Below are 12,962 nucleotides of genomic sequence, written 5' to 3' on the forward strand. Positions count from 1 at the left end.
GAGTAGTGTTCAGAAATGTTAGATTCTGGGGCAACTGGGTGGCCTAGGGGGTTAAGCCTCTGCCTTCAGCTCAGGTCATGATCTCAGGGTCTTGGATTTGAATCCCACATCAGGCTCTCTGCTCAGCAGGGGGCCCGCTTCCCCCACCCACTCCCCCGCTTCTCTGCCTACTTGTGATCTCTCCTCTCTCTCTGTCTTTCTCTCAAATAAATAAATAAAATCTTTAAATTAAAAAAAAATGTTAGATTCCCTTCAGTGACTTTGGCTGAATCTCTAATGGTTGCACTTCAGGATAATTTTCTGTTTGCTTTGTGTGCTTCCTTTCACTCTTAACATGGATAATAATGGGGAATGGGAGATACTGCCTGACCTTTAGTCACTACACATACAAGCCAGGCTTGCTTCTCTCTTCTCCCCAGACACAGCGGGGCAGGACTGAGAGTCTGGGCCTCCGGTGGTTGTGTAGCAACACAAGGAAACAGCAGACTTCCTCTGCCACTGCTCCCACCTGGGTGTCCCCAGAGTCCCAGGTAGAGGTTAGGGACTTTCCACACACCTGACAGCCTGTTAACCACATCATGTCAGCACTTCTGCTAGTGATGAAACCTGTTTGGCATTCTTGTGTGTGATCTTTGGAGAGGACGGATAGGTCTACACTGCAGGGGAAAACCTGCATTTCCAAAGGAAAATCCTGCATTTGCCCTCCTGTTTCACTAGAAATCTTTGGCAGGGCTACTGACTACTTGGCACGTGGCTGTGTAGATTCTCCAGTCTTTTCTTGTTCTTGTCATGTTCTGTCTCTGTCAACCAGATAGAAGCCTCTGCAGGAATGGTTCATTCCATTGCAGCCCATTTTGCTTCTGTAGCTTATTGGAAATTGCTTGGGTTGCCTGCCAAGTCGTACCTCTCTGGGGCAGTTACTAGGATCTTATAAAAGACCTGTTGATTCCACACCTCCTTCCTTGCCCTGTCCTGGTTCCATGTCCTTAAAGTTGCCATGATGTTGCTTTTTATAATTCCTCACATCTGTGTGAGTTAGCCCCAGAATTGAGCCAGGAGACTTACTGTCTGCCAGTACAGAAGTGGCCACCACAAACAGCCTGGCTTCTAGAGATCTTGAGGACTGCAAGGGCTCGAAGCTGGTCAGGCCTGTTCTGGGGAAGGGGATGTCCAGGGTCTGCTTGAGAAACTGACCTTGAGCTCATTTTCTTAGTAAAGGCTGCTTTTTCCTCTAGGTGGGTTCTTCTAATCCTTGCATGCCACACAGCTCCCAAGAATCAAACTTTTAGAATAAACTTTTGTCACTTGCTTCGGTTAGGACTGACAACACAATGTACTCACCCATTCTCCCATTGGGGGAGTATAGATTCCTGACTAGAGGCCCTGAGAAATGGGATTTGGTGAAGCCAACTCCATGTTCCTCATGCTAAACAGATAACCAGGAAAGGCCTCTTTCAAAGAGTAGCTTCATCTCATACTTGTCAAACTCTTATTATTTGATACCTAACAAAACCCACTAGGCTGAGTGTAAAAAGGAAAAATTTCTAAACTCACCTAAGCCAGAACTTCACTAAATTGAGAGCTAGCTGATCTTAGAGGGCATTGTCTGGCATGGGGCTGTGGTGACTATATGGCCTTCTGGCCAGGTGTCAACATCTGTTCGTAAAGAGAAAGAACTGCAGAGCCCTACTGAAAACCCCTTGGGGGCTTGTCACCACACTGTTTTCTCAAGAAGACATGTAGTAACAGCAGAGGAAAAGGCACAGCCAGCTCTCTCTGGCCAGAGATGGCTCTCTGGGTCATCAACAGTGCCTAGGCTGGGCCTTCCTGGAGGCCTTTTATACTCCTTGACCAGCTCCATGAGTCACCTTGGTCTTGGTTCTTCTTCTCTGAGTTCATCCAGGCAGATCTAGGGCCAGAGCTAAAGGGTCAAGGGTGAGGTCCCCTCATTCTTTCCTTCCACTAAGCTGTACCCAATAGAGGACATTCTAAGGACAAGAATCTGCCTTGCCCTTTCCCCATCCTCTATTGATCATGTGATGGTACTCAGGAGAGCAAGAATTTGGCAGGAATTTCCGAATGCAGTATGAGGCTCTAACATTTACTACTGTTCTACTGCGGCATGCGGCTCTAACATTTACTACTGTTCTTCTCATGTGACTGAACTTTCTCGCATGTTCTCTCATCCTCAGTCCTTACTCTAACCAGTGGTTCTCACAGTGAGTTCTAGGACCAGCAGCATTCACATTGCCTGGGAACTTGTCAGAAATGCAAATTCTTAGCAGGTACCATCCCAGACCTGTGGAATCAGAAACTGCATGTGGGGTCTAGCAGTTGGTTTATTAACAAGCACTCCAGGGGATTCTGATGTGAACTCACTCAGATTTGAGAATCACTACTTTAAACTGTTCTGTTAATAACTTTCCTTTACGAGTTTGGATTCACTTAGTATTGGTTAAGGACTTACTATGCTAGTCATTGTCTCATAGACTTGAGTGATCTGATGATACAGGTAATGTCATCCCCATTTTATTAAATATTTTATTTATTTATTTGAGAGAAAGAGAGTTTGCTTCTGAGCATGAACAGGCAGAGGGACAGAGGGAGAGGGAAAGGGAAATAATCTCAAGCAGACTCTACACTTAATACTGAGTGTGCAGCCTGATACAGGGCTCAATCCCATGACCCTGAGATCATAATGTTAGCCAAAGCCAAAACCAGGATCAGAGATTTAACCAACTGAGCCACCCAGGTGCCCTTTTCCCCATTCCATCAAATGAAGTAATAGAAAAATTCCCCTCCTGTCTCTGTCTCTCTCTCTCTCTCTCTCTCACACACACACACACAGAGTAATAGGGACTTATATAGGACTAACCTCTAACAAGAGTGAAGTTGACCTGTTTTGTTTTTAAGATTTTACTTATTTATCTGAGAGGGAGAGAGACAGAGGGAGAGAAAAGAGAGAGAGAGCGCGCGTGTGAACAAGCACGAGCAGGGGAGGGGCAGAGGGAGAGGGAGAAGCAGACTCCCTGCTAAGCAGGGAGCCCACTGTGGGGCTCGATCCCAGGACCTCCAATCATGACCTGAGCCAAAGCCAAGCACTTAACCAGCTGATCCACCCAGGTACCCCTGGACCAGTTTTATTTTTGACATGTTTGAATCACCTCATTCTGATGATTTGGGTTCCCTAAGTTTCCTTACTGTAGAGCTCAGTTACCATCTATTTTTCATCATCTCTGCGTGACACAGAGTGATTATGTCCTCATTCAGGGATAGCTTCCATTTTCATAAGCCTGCTTATGATTCAAAGGAATGTATCTGGAACAGTGGAATTTGGAGCAGCTCAGCAGGTTGGAGGTAGATGGTAGAAGTTTTGTTCGTTTGTTGTTTTTAAGGTAACTGAACAGTCTAGTGGCAAGTCTGGATTTGGGTGAGCATTCCCTTGTAATTATACCCCTATATAGCTGCTCAGTGTTAAGTTTGGCTGGCAAGTCTTGGTGTTATTTGTTGTCATTGGTCTCCTGATAAATGACTTTCTTGTGAGGTCCTTTAAGCATGTAGGAAATCTCCCGTAACCCACTCAATACTGAATTCACTCTTAGGTAAAAGGTTTTAACACTTAAATTAGGTCACTGGTTAAATATTTTATGTTAAATCTATATAATTGAAATACCTTTCAGCCCCTGTCTCAAGTGACTGTACTTCAAGTATTGAATAGTTAAAAAGTTCTAGTTCCTCCAAAGCACCAACTTTTCTTGGGTAGGCCCCGGGGGTTGGGTGTCAGAATTTAATGGGCCAGGGTCATGAGGACAGGACTTTGCTAGGAAATGCACACTCATGATTGTAGAGTCTCAGCCAAAAACTAGAGCAAATAAAAACCTGAGATTTACAGGAGAAAAAAAAATCCCCTTTCTACTCAGAGGTCCCTGGAGAGGCCATCTCTTAGCAAAGTGCTATTCAGAGAAAAATTATGCAGAGGAAGCCGAGATGTGGGTAATGCTCATCCCATTCCCCTGGTCTAGACAAAAGAGGTAGATGCAGATACCTCCTGAGTGACCTTTCTATGTTTCTTTTTTTTTTTAAGGTTTTATTTATTTATTTGACAGACAGAGATCACAAGTAGGCAGAGAGGCAGGCAGAGAGAGAGGAGGAAGCAGGCTCCCCGCTGAGCAGAGAGCCCGATGCGGGGCTCGATCCCAGGACCCTGGGATCATGACCTGAGCCAAAGGCAGAGGCTTTAACCCACTGAGCCACCCAGGTGCCCCCCTTTCTGTGTTTCTTATAAGTGAAATAAAGGAGCAGTACCCTGATTCTTAAGTTGTGAATCAACTTAATCAAATTAATTTTGCTTACTTTTTATTCACGCCATGAGAAAATATTTATCTTTTTGTTTTAGAGTTGGGCTAGGATGGCCCCATTTCCTAGAGCACCTCGGGGCTGGGTTTTATGAAGTTTGGCAAAAGGGCATCATCATGTACCTGTTTACCTTGCTTCAGACCTTGTCCAGTAGAGGCAGGGAGAGGATTTGGTATTTGCAGTGTCATTGGGGTGGTGGGGAATGCAAAATTAGAACAGCTTCACTCCATTGCCAAGGAAGTATTTGCCAGCATTCAGACCCAACTTTATGAAAACAACAATTTGATTAACACAGGAGAGTGCTTTTAATAAATGCTCTGGTAAGGGAGAAGCCTGGTTTTTGCTCTTTTCTGAAAACTGTTTAGTTCCTCCTCCCCTCCCCTTGAGAATGTATAGATCCTTTATTTTATGGCCAGGCAGTTCTCTACTCTTGTCTCTTAAATCTTGAAATATGTTGCATTTTTCCCAGAATACTATGCAGCAAGAAAATGTTACAATGTAGAAAAAATGGATTCCCCTTTAAGAAGTTCTAAGATGGGGTGCCTGGGTGGCTCAGTGGGTTAAAGCCTCTGCCTTTGGCTCAGGTCATGATCCCAGGGTCCTGGGATCGAGCCCCGCGGGCTCTCTGCTCAGCGGGGAGCCTGCTTCCCTCTCTCTCTCTCTGCCTGCCTCTCCGTCTACTTGTGATTTCTCTCTGTCAAATAAATAAATAAAATCTTTAAAAAAAAATCCTTTAAAAAAAAAAAGAAAAAAAAAGTTCTAAGATGAAAATGAGGCCTGGTAAAATAGATCTCAAAGCCATTTATTACCCCCAAAATTTGTGCTTAGGGCTATATAAATTCAAGTTATAGTTTAATTTAAATTTTTTCAAATCTCAAAGGCTTCATGCCTTTCTACTAGAGAGAATGCCCTTGGTTCCAGAGCACAATTCCAGTTCTAGTCAATGAAGCAAAATGGTACTTGAGACAGGCCTGAAGGAGTTAATGCTTGTCTGGCATTATTCTTAAACAAATCAAGGCCTGGCTGCTGCAGCAGCCTATTCCCTGAGGCTGGGAGCCAGCACTAGCTTCATTGTTTACTCTCCACCCACTAAGATCTCGCTAGTGTGGTGGAGAGCACGTGGGCCTGGGTTTTGGATGCCGAGCCCTGAGAGCCTCATTTGGTGACTCAGCCTGAGCCCTGAAGCACGGCAGCACAGCGGGGCTGGGTGGTTATGTGGCTCTCCCTTGCGTGAACTGGGCAGGAGCGGCTGGAGGCGATGATGCGCCGGTCCCTGGAGCGCACGCAGCAACTGGAGCTAAAGAAGAAATGCTCGTGGGGAGCTTCACTGGCCAACGGGCCTGGAGGTCGTGATGGTGAGTATAGGGCTGTCCCTGCATTGTAGGGCCCCTGTGGGAGATCATGGGCACAGGCTGGCGTCCGTTAGATCTGGGCCAGGCTTTGTAGTCATCTGCAGGCACCTTTTTCAGATGTGATGCTGAGCTTCCTGTGTATGCATTTCTCATGAAGGGAGTCTGTGCTTGCTTTTTGCTAGCAAATAGCAGTTAATACAGTAACTGGGCTTTAAGGAAAAGCAAAAGAAAAGGGAAGGGAATGAATGCAGAGCCTGGTTAACCAGATATACCTGGCAAGCCTAGTATTAGTCTGATTTCAGGGAAGGTCAAATGGCAGTAGACTAAGGTCACTGCTGTACTGCGGCCTGGAAAGGCTAAGTAGCGGTTACCCTCCCAAAGGGGCTAGCGGTTTTCCCTCCTCATTATTCATTTTTGTTGCTCTTTCAATTTTGTTTCAAGGTGACTTGTTTATTTCATTTTCCAGATCATACTCATCTTTAAATTTTCAAGTGTTTAATGTGCAGACTGCTACTAGTCTCTGGGTGGCCTTTCTCTTATGTCAATGTCTTCTTTTCTGTGATCTTATCATTCTGTTACACAGGAGTTGTATACTAGCTTTCTGAGAACAGATGGGTTCTGTCTGTAGTACAGTTGTTTGACTTTGCTGTATTGTGCTTTTAACCTTTTGTCAGTGAATATACTTTATTATTTTTTTTCTTTTTGGGAAGTCTGTAACCCATTTCAGTTACTTTTTCTAATTTCCTAATTAGAAACTAAAGTCAACCAGAAATTGGGACTTTTTTCTTTTACCTCTCTTTGCTCTGATTTTTTGCTGTGTAGGTGAATCAGAAAATACCCCACCCCCTCCTCTAGGTTTAGCAGCCAGCACCCTCCCTCCGGACCCAGGGACCACTGTCACCGCTGCCGAGTCCTCCAACGGTATATCTGAGCTTCACCGTGCCATGGCGTTTTGTGACGACTGTTCTAATCATTCGCCTCCATCACTGTGTCTGTCTCAAACGCTTTTACAATTGATTTCTTAGACTGACCTCTTAGAACTTTTTTTCTAGAAATGTGAATGATGTGCCCATATTTCTTTGTTCCTCTGTCATCATGGAGCTGTGCATGCCTTACCCCTTAGTGCCCTGGAGACATTTCATCTTTAACTCACTACCTTTTGCCTTGAAAATTTTGTCAGTGTTTAACTTTTGTGCATTTAGATCTTTAACACTCTCATTAATTATTGGTTTTAGGCATTATGTAGTAGGGTGTTTGACTCACTTCTGATTACCAAAACCTGTACTCTTACAGAGTTCTGGGTCTTAATGTGCTGGATTCCCAGAAGAGGTGTTTGAGACAGAGTGGTAGGGAGTTTATCAGTACTAACACTGGGAATCCAAACAAGGAGATATGTTTGCTTTGTTTTTTATTTCGTCTCTCTAATGGGCTCTTTGTTTTTGGATTCAGGCCTGGGAAATTCTTAGGGTCTAGAACAAGAACAGAATTAGTAAAACTTTTCTCTCAGTTAATAAAGACTTTAAAAAATTCAATTTATCTTTGGCTGGCAAAGAAAAAACAAGATGTAAAAGGGATGTTACCAGCAGTACAGGTCAAATTATAGCTGTAGGAATAAATACTTTTGGTTTCCAGCATTCCTTTGACAAAGAAAAATCCTTACTGGTGTTGCTGAGTAGCAGAGAATTTGCACCATGGACAAGATTGAATTTAGTGTGGCGTTGGTCTTCTCCTAAAAGAGAGGGGCAGTAGGTAGAGTTGATAATCACCCCTTGGGAATCCACCTAGGGCTTAGGGCCAGGCTGAGGCAACCAAATACTTGACTTGGGCATACAGTTTAAGGGAACACCTTATCAAGATGAAATAATATTTGGATAAATCAAAATTAATGCAGAACAATCCATGATGAACAAAATACCAAATTTCTAAAGACAAGTACCATACTGAGCCAGCCATTTTGGAGCATGAGACAAAAGGGTAGAATGTGTACCCGTTTAAGCATAGTTTCACATAATTTCTACTGATTTTTTTTTCATTAAATTAGTTGAAAAAATGCTGAAAAATTAAGTAGATATGTTAAAACTTACATTGTTTTAAATTTAAATGTTTTATTTAGACCAAAATAGAATTTATTATAATTTCACTTCAGCTTAAGAGAATTAAAACTTATTTAAGATTGCCACTTGGTCAGGACATATTGTAAAACACAGCAAATTTCTCATTCAGAAACAAGATGAGAGGGATAGATTTTGAGTATTATTAGTGATGAGTTTGCTTCCTTTAAAGCCAAGGGTGTACATCTTTCCTTTTGCTTCCGGCTCTGATATGGCTTGACAGGGCATTATCAGCACCTCTTCATTTGTTATAATGGTTTGATTTAGAAACCAGTCTAAAACAATGGCTGGAAGTAAAGAATACCAAACACAGGACCACATGTTAAAATCCTAACCAATAGTAGTCACAGCATTAGAAAAAGGGCTATTGTAATCCCATTTCTTAAGAGGAGAAAGAGGCAACTGTTAAAGGTTGTTCTGCCTTTTTTTTTTTTTTTTAAAAAAAGGTTGTTCTGCTTTAAATACAGCTATATGCATTAAATACAGTAATATGCATTCCATATTACTTCTCCACCCTAAGCCTGTAGATAGCCTTCAGAGAAAGTCTGCTTTCAGCTCATACAGTCTCAGACCATAGAACATTTTCCTGTGGTGATTTGTCTCTGGCTCCGGATTGGTTTTGTTTTTGTGTAGTCTGAATATGCTTGAAAGTCCCTGGACACAGGAAATGATTTGCCAGTGGGATTAGCATGGCTTTAGTTGAACAGTTGAGTGAGGTTGAATATTTGAAATTGAAGAGAAGATCTTGCTTCACACTGGTGGCTGCAGTGGCCTGGGCATTTCCAGATCGGCTAAGGGCATCACAGGGTGATGGAAGCCAGACGCTGTGCCACAGGAGTATAGGAGGCGTGTGGATGAGGACAGGAAGAACACTTTGGGATATGTGTTTCTCAGTCTACAGTGGTGTGAATACCAATATCTTTAATGCATTTCTCTGCAGCATGTGACAAACTTTCAACATCAACCATGAATTTGCCAAAGCAGACGGAGCCTCCCATGAGTAAGCGCCTGTCTTCATCCACCGTGGCAATATCCTATTCCCCAGACCGAGGCAAGTGAACGTGTAGACCTGGTCTCTGTGGTTTTCTTCTTTCTGGTCTGAGCATCTTAACTTCAGTCTTCGTGAGAGCCCCTCTTGAGCCTTCTGCAAATGCCTCCATTATTGGCATTCAGCCTTGTGGTCTGAATGTGGGAGCTCCCAGGGCCTCACTTAACTGGACTTTGGCAAGTGGCATCGGCTCTGCCAGTTTGTTGCTGAGTAGGTACAGGAAGTAATGATATTCTTTGTTTAGCAAGAAACAGCAGAAGTGATCATGCAGAGATAGGTGGAAAACTTAGATGATGAAAAAAAAAATGGGACTCTGCTATGATCTGAGGTTTGTAGGCCTGCCCATTTCTGTTTTGAAAACTGAAGTTCAGAGCTAATACGAAGCCTTTAAAATAAGGTGAAAAGGATGGGTGGCCTGTTCCAGCACTCATTTTGAGGTGGAGGATGATATGTATAGGACATGTGCCGGTTCCAGAATAGATTTAAATCTACTCGTGTTCTGATGGAGGCTCAGATGAGTTACTAAAAGTATGAATTTATACCTTTCAGAGAATGTGGGTTAAGGAAGAGAGGGAAACTCTCCATGCATTAAATGTGTATTTTAAAACAACACTGGAGAAGTGTCAGCTGCCAGTGAACTATTTAACAGGTCAGGCATTACCAAGGGGCAAGCAGGAGAGTGTTTGTGACTTTGAAAAGGCCAGAGTGCCTTTCTGGTTGTTTCTCACTGGCACTGACCTTGGCCTGTCATTTATGTCAGAGACCCATGTCAGTGTTGCTCATCTCTGATGCAGTTCATGGTTGAACTGAATGCAAGAAACCTTGAATTAATTGAGAGCTAAATGAGAAAACATCTACTTGCTTTTAATTCTATATGGCTTTTCCATAGTGAGTACATTCCTTATGTTTTCATTAATTCACATGGTTATAAATTGAAGTTAAATTTATATTTGCATTGATTACTACATAAAGATACCAGTATGTTATTACATATTGTTGACAACTGAATTATCTGCTTATGGATTATAAATTGAGAAATTTTAATTCCCAAACAATTTACTGGCTAATGGGTACCCAAGAAATTCAAAGTAATGGAAAAGTTAATCCATTACCATATAATACATTCCAAAACCATCAAAATGACATTTCAGTTGCTGTATTTTAGATTGTGATTACTGCTACTTCCATTAAAGCCGATAATTCGTTGGCTATTTTTGTTTTTCTGGTTCTGATTTAATTTTTGCCCTTATGTACGTGGAAAAAGTATGAACAGATGCATATTTATACATTAACAAAATCATTGTATAATGAAATGTTTTTTAACAGAGGACCCTAAAGTGTTTCATAGGAATAATCTTTTTTCAATGTTAGATCTACTTGGTGAGTAAATGGTTTCTTGAGTCCATATTACATCTTGGGAAATGGGCTAATTCTTGTCAAATGAAACAGATAATATTGTGATACTGTAAGAGCACATTGAATGAATTCTGGCACCCCAAAAGAATTAACGCACTCTCACAAACCCCAAATGACATATCATTTGTTTTATTTCATTATGACAAACTCCAAAGCCATCCCTTGCTAGAATATTTTTATTTTCCACTTTCATTCCGCCACCCAAAAGTTAATTTGCTTCATACACTGTGTTGTTTTAAACATTTTATTTTGTTTTAATTTTGCTTTTTAAAATTTTCATTTGATTCCATCCCCCAGCTCATCGTACAAACCTTAGTCCCATGGAAACCTTTCTTGTTATGCGACTCTTGACACCTACACAGGCTTCTTTAGCCAGAAGCAGAAGTGCACTCATGCTCTCTGAGCAGGCCAGTGACTCAGGTAAAAGAGGCCAAGCTGGTGACGCTGAGGAAAATACCCAATGTGGTGTTGGTTGACGTACAAGTTATTCCTGAATTTTTGTATTTTGTTTCCCATTGGCTGACTTTGTGAAAGTCTTCAGTGGTTAATAACATTTTCTACGCACAAGTGTTTTGCTGTTACTATGGTTTTTTTTTTCTTTTCAGTGTCACAGAGGTGAGTAAATTATTTTTGATTGAGGGCATGTGGATTAGGAAAAGGAATCTATTTCATGAGCTGTGAAGGTCAGTAGACTTTCTTAAAGAGATGATTTGGCAAAGTTGCCTATAAACCACAGTCTCTGGGGTCCCATAACCAGATTTACCACTTACCAGTTCTGAACACTTTGGGTAAACTAATTAACCTCTCTAAGCCTCGGTTTCCTTTTTTAAGATGTATTTATTTGAGAGAGAGAACACAAGTACAAGTGTGTGCTTGCCGGGAGGGCGAGAGGGAGAGAGAGAATCCTGCGCAAACTCCCTGCTGAGTGTAGAACCCAACTTGGTGTTTGATCCCATGACCCTGAGATACATGGCCTGAGCCAAAATCAAGAGTTGGACACTTAACCAACAGAGCCACCCAGGTGCCCCTAAAGCCTCAGTTTCCTTATCTATAAAATTGAAATACTTTAAATTGTCATGAGGATTAAATGAGATAGGATAATGACTGGCACAGTAAGGGCTCAACAGATATGTAGAGTCTTGCTACTCAAGGGGCAGCCCATGGACCATCAATATTGGTATCACCTGGGAACTTTGGGAAGACAGACTCTAAGCCCCCAGCAGACCTGCACACTGAAGTATGAGAAACTCTGGGCCACACTATCAAAGCTGCTTCTTGGCTAAATCGATCAAATTGTCATGGTAAGATTAATGAGGGCTGACATTCTCTGTTTGCAGATTAGCAACACTGTGTCCACATTAAAGCAGATCTGGTCTTAGTCCCCAAGATAGTGTGTTCACTAGATGACATAAATGACATATAATCCTCTACCTACTTCTGACTAGTTTTCAGAAACAGCCTGCTAGCCTGAGTGGTTGTGGTGTTTCCACGAAGATACACAGATGGCCAATAAACACAGGACAAGATGCTCAACATTGTTAATCATTAGGGAAATGTATATGAAAACCTCAATGAGATAGAACTTCCCACTTACTAGAATGGCTAAAATTCAAGGAAAACGATAAGTGTTGGCAAAGATGTGGAGAAATTATAGCCCTCATACATTGCTGGTGAGAATGTAAAATGATGTACTCACTTTGGAAAACAGCTTGGCAAGTTCCTCAAAAGGTTAAACATGGAGTTCCCATGTGACCCAGCAATTGCACTCTTACATATAGAGCCAATAAAATTGAAAACCCACAAAAACTTAGTTCTTAGCAGCATTAGCCACAAAGTGGAAACAACCCAAATGTTCTTTAATAGACAAATGGATAAACAAAATGTGGTCTGTCCACAAAGTGGATTATTACTCCGATATGAAGAAGGATGGGTTACTGATACATGCTACACAATGAACCTTGAAAACATTAGGCTCAGTGAAAAAAGCCAGAAGAAACAAAATGCCACAAGTTACATGAGTCCATTTATATGACTTGTCCAGAATAGGCAAATTCAGAAAGACAGTAAATTTGTGGTTGCTAGGGACTGGAGGAATGGAGAAAGGGAATGAGTGATTGAGTACAGGGTTTATTTTGGGAGTATTGAAAATGCTCTGGAATTAGACTGTAGTTATGATTGTAGAAATGTGAATTATTGAAAACCACTAAATTGTACAGTTTTTAAGGGATAAATTTTATCATACATGAATTATCTCTTAACCAAAAAATTCCTGGGAAGTAGGAAGTATCCTTTTGAGAACAAGGAATGTGTTAGGAAGTCCCCAAGATCATTTGCAGGACCACTGATTCTCTAGGAGGACTCCTAACTATGATTTATTACAGTAAAAGGCTACAGAGCAAAATCAGCAAAGGAAAAAAGCCATGGAATGAAGTCTGGGGAAGATCAGGAACAAACCTCCAGAGTCCTCTTCCAGTAGGGCCATACAGAGCACACTTTCCCTCAGCAATGAGTTGTCACATGTATGAAGTATTGCCTACCAAGGAAGCTTATTAGAGACTCAGTGCCCAGACTTACTTACTTACTTACTTACTTACTTACTTATTTATTTATTTATTTATTTATTTATTTATTTATTTATTTATTTATAAGGTTTTATTTATTCATTTGACAGACAGAGAT

General features: G+C 41.7%; 1 protein-coding gene across 22 annotated transcripts in view; it reads left to right on the plus strand.

Annotated features, from left to right (window-relative positions):
- Positions 1-12,962, plus strand: part of MAP7D2 (MAP7 domain containing 2) — a 97,781-nt gene that overhangs the window by 56,148 nt on the left and 28,671 nt on the right. For 8 of the 22 annotated variants that reach the window (XM_082718306.1, XM_082718312.1, XM_082718295.1 and 5 more), the window contains 4 exons: positions 5,600-5,711; positions 6,531-6,629; positions 8,760-8,870; positions 10,581-10,703. In XM_082718306.1, the coding sequence (XP_082574432.1) occupies positions 5,600-5,711; positions 6,531-6,629; positions 8,760-8,870; positions 10,581-10,703 (445 nt within the window). The remainder of the gene's footprint in view (positions 1-5,599; positions 5,712-6,530; positions 6,630-8,759; positions 8,871-10,580; positions 10,704-12,962) is intronic. The other 14 variants (XM_082718316.1, XM_082718298.1, XM_082718299.1 and 11 more) reach the window with 5 other exon arrangements.

Source organism: Mustela nivalis, assembly GCF_964662115.1.
Source record: "Mustela nivalis genome assembly, chromosome: X".
NCBI classification, from domain to species: Eukaryota; Metazoa; Chordata; class Mammalia; order Carnivora; family Mustelidae; genus Mustela; species Mustela nivalis.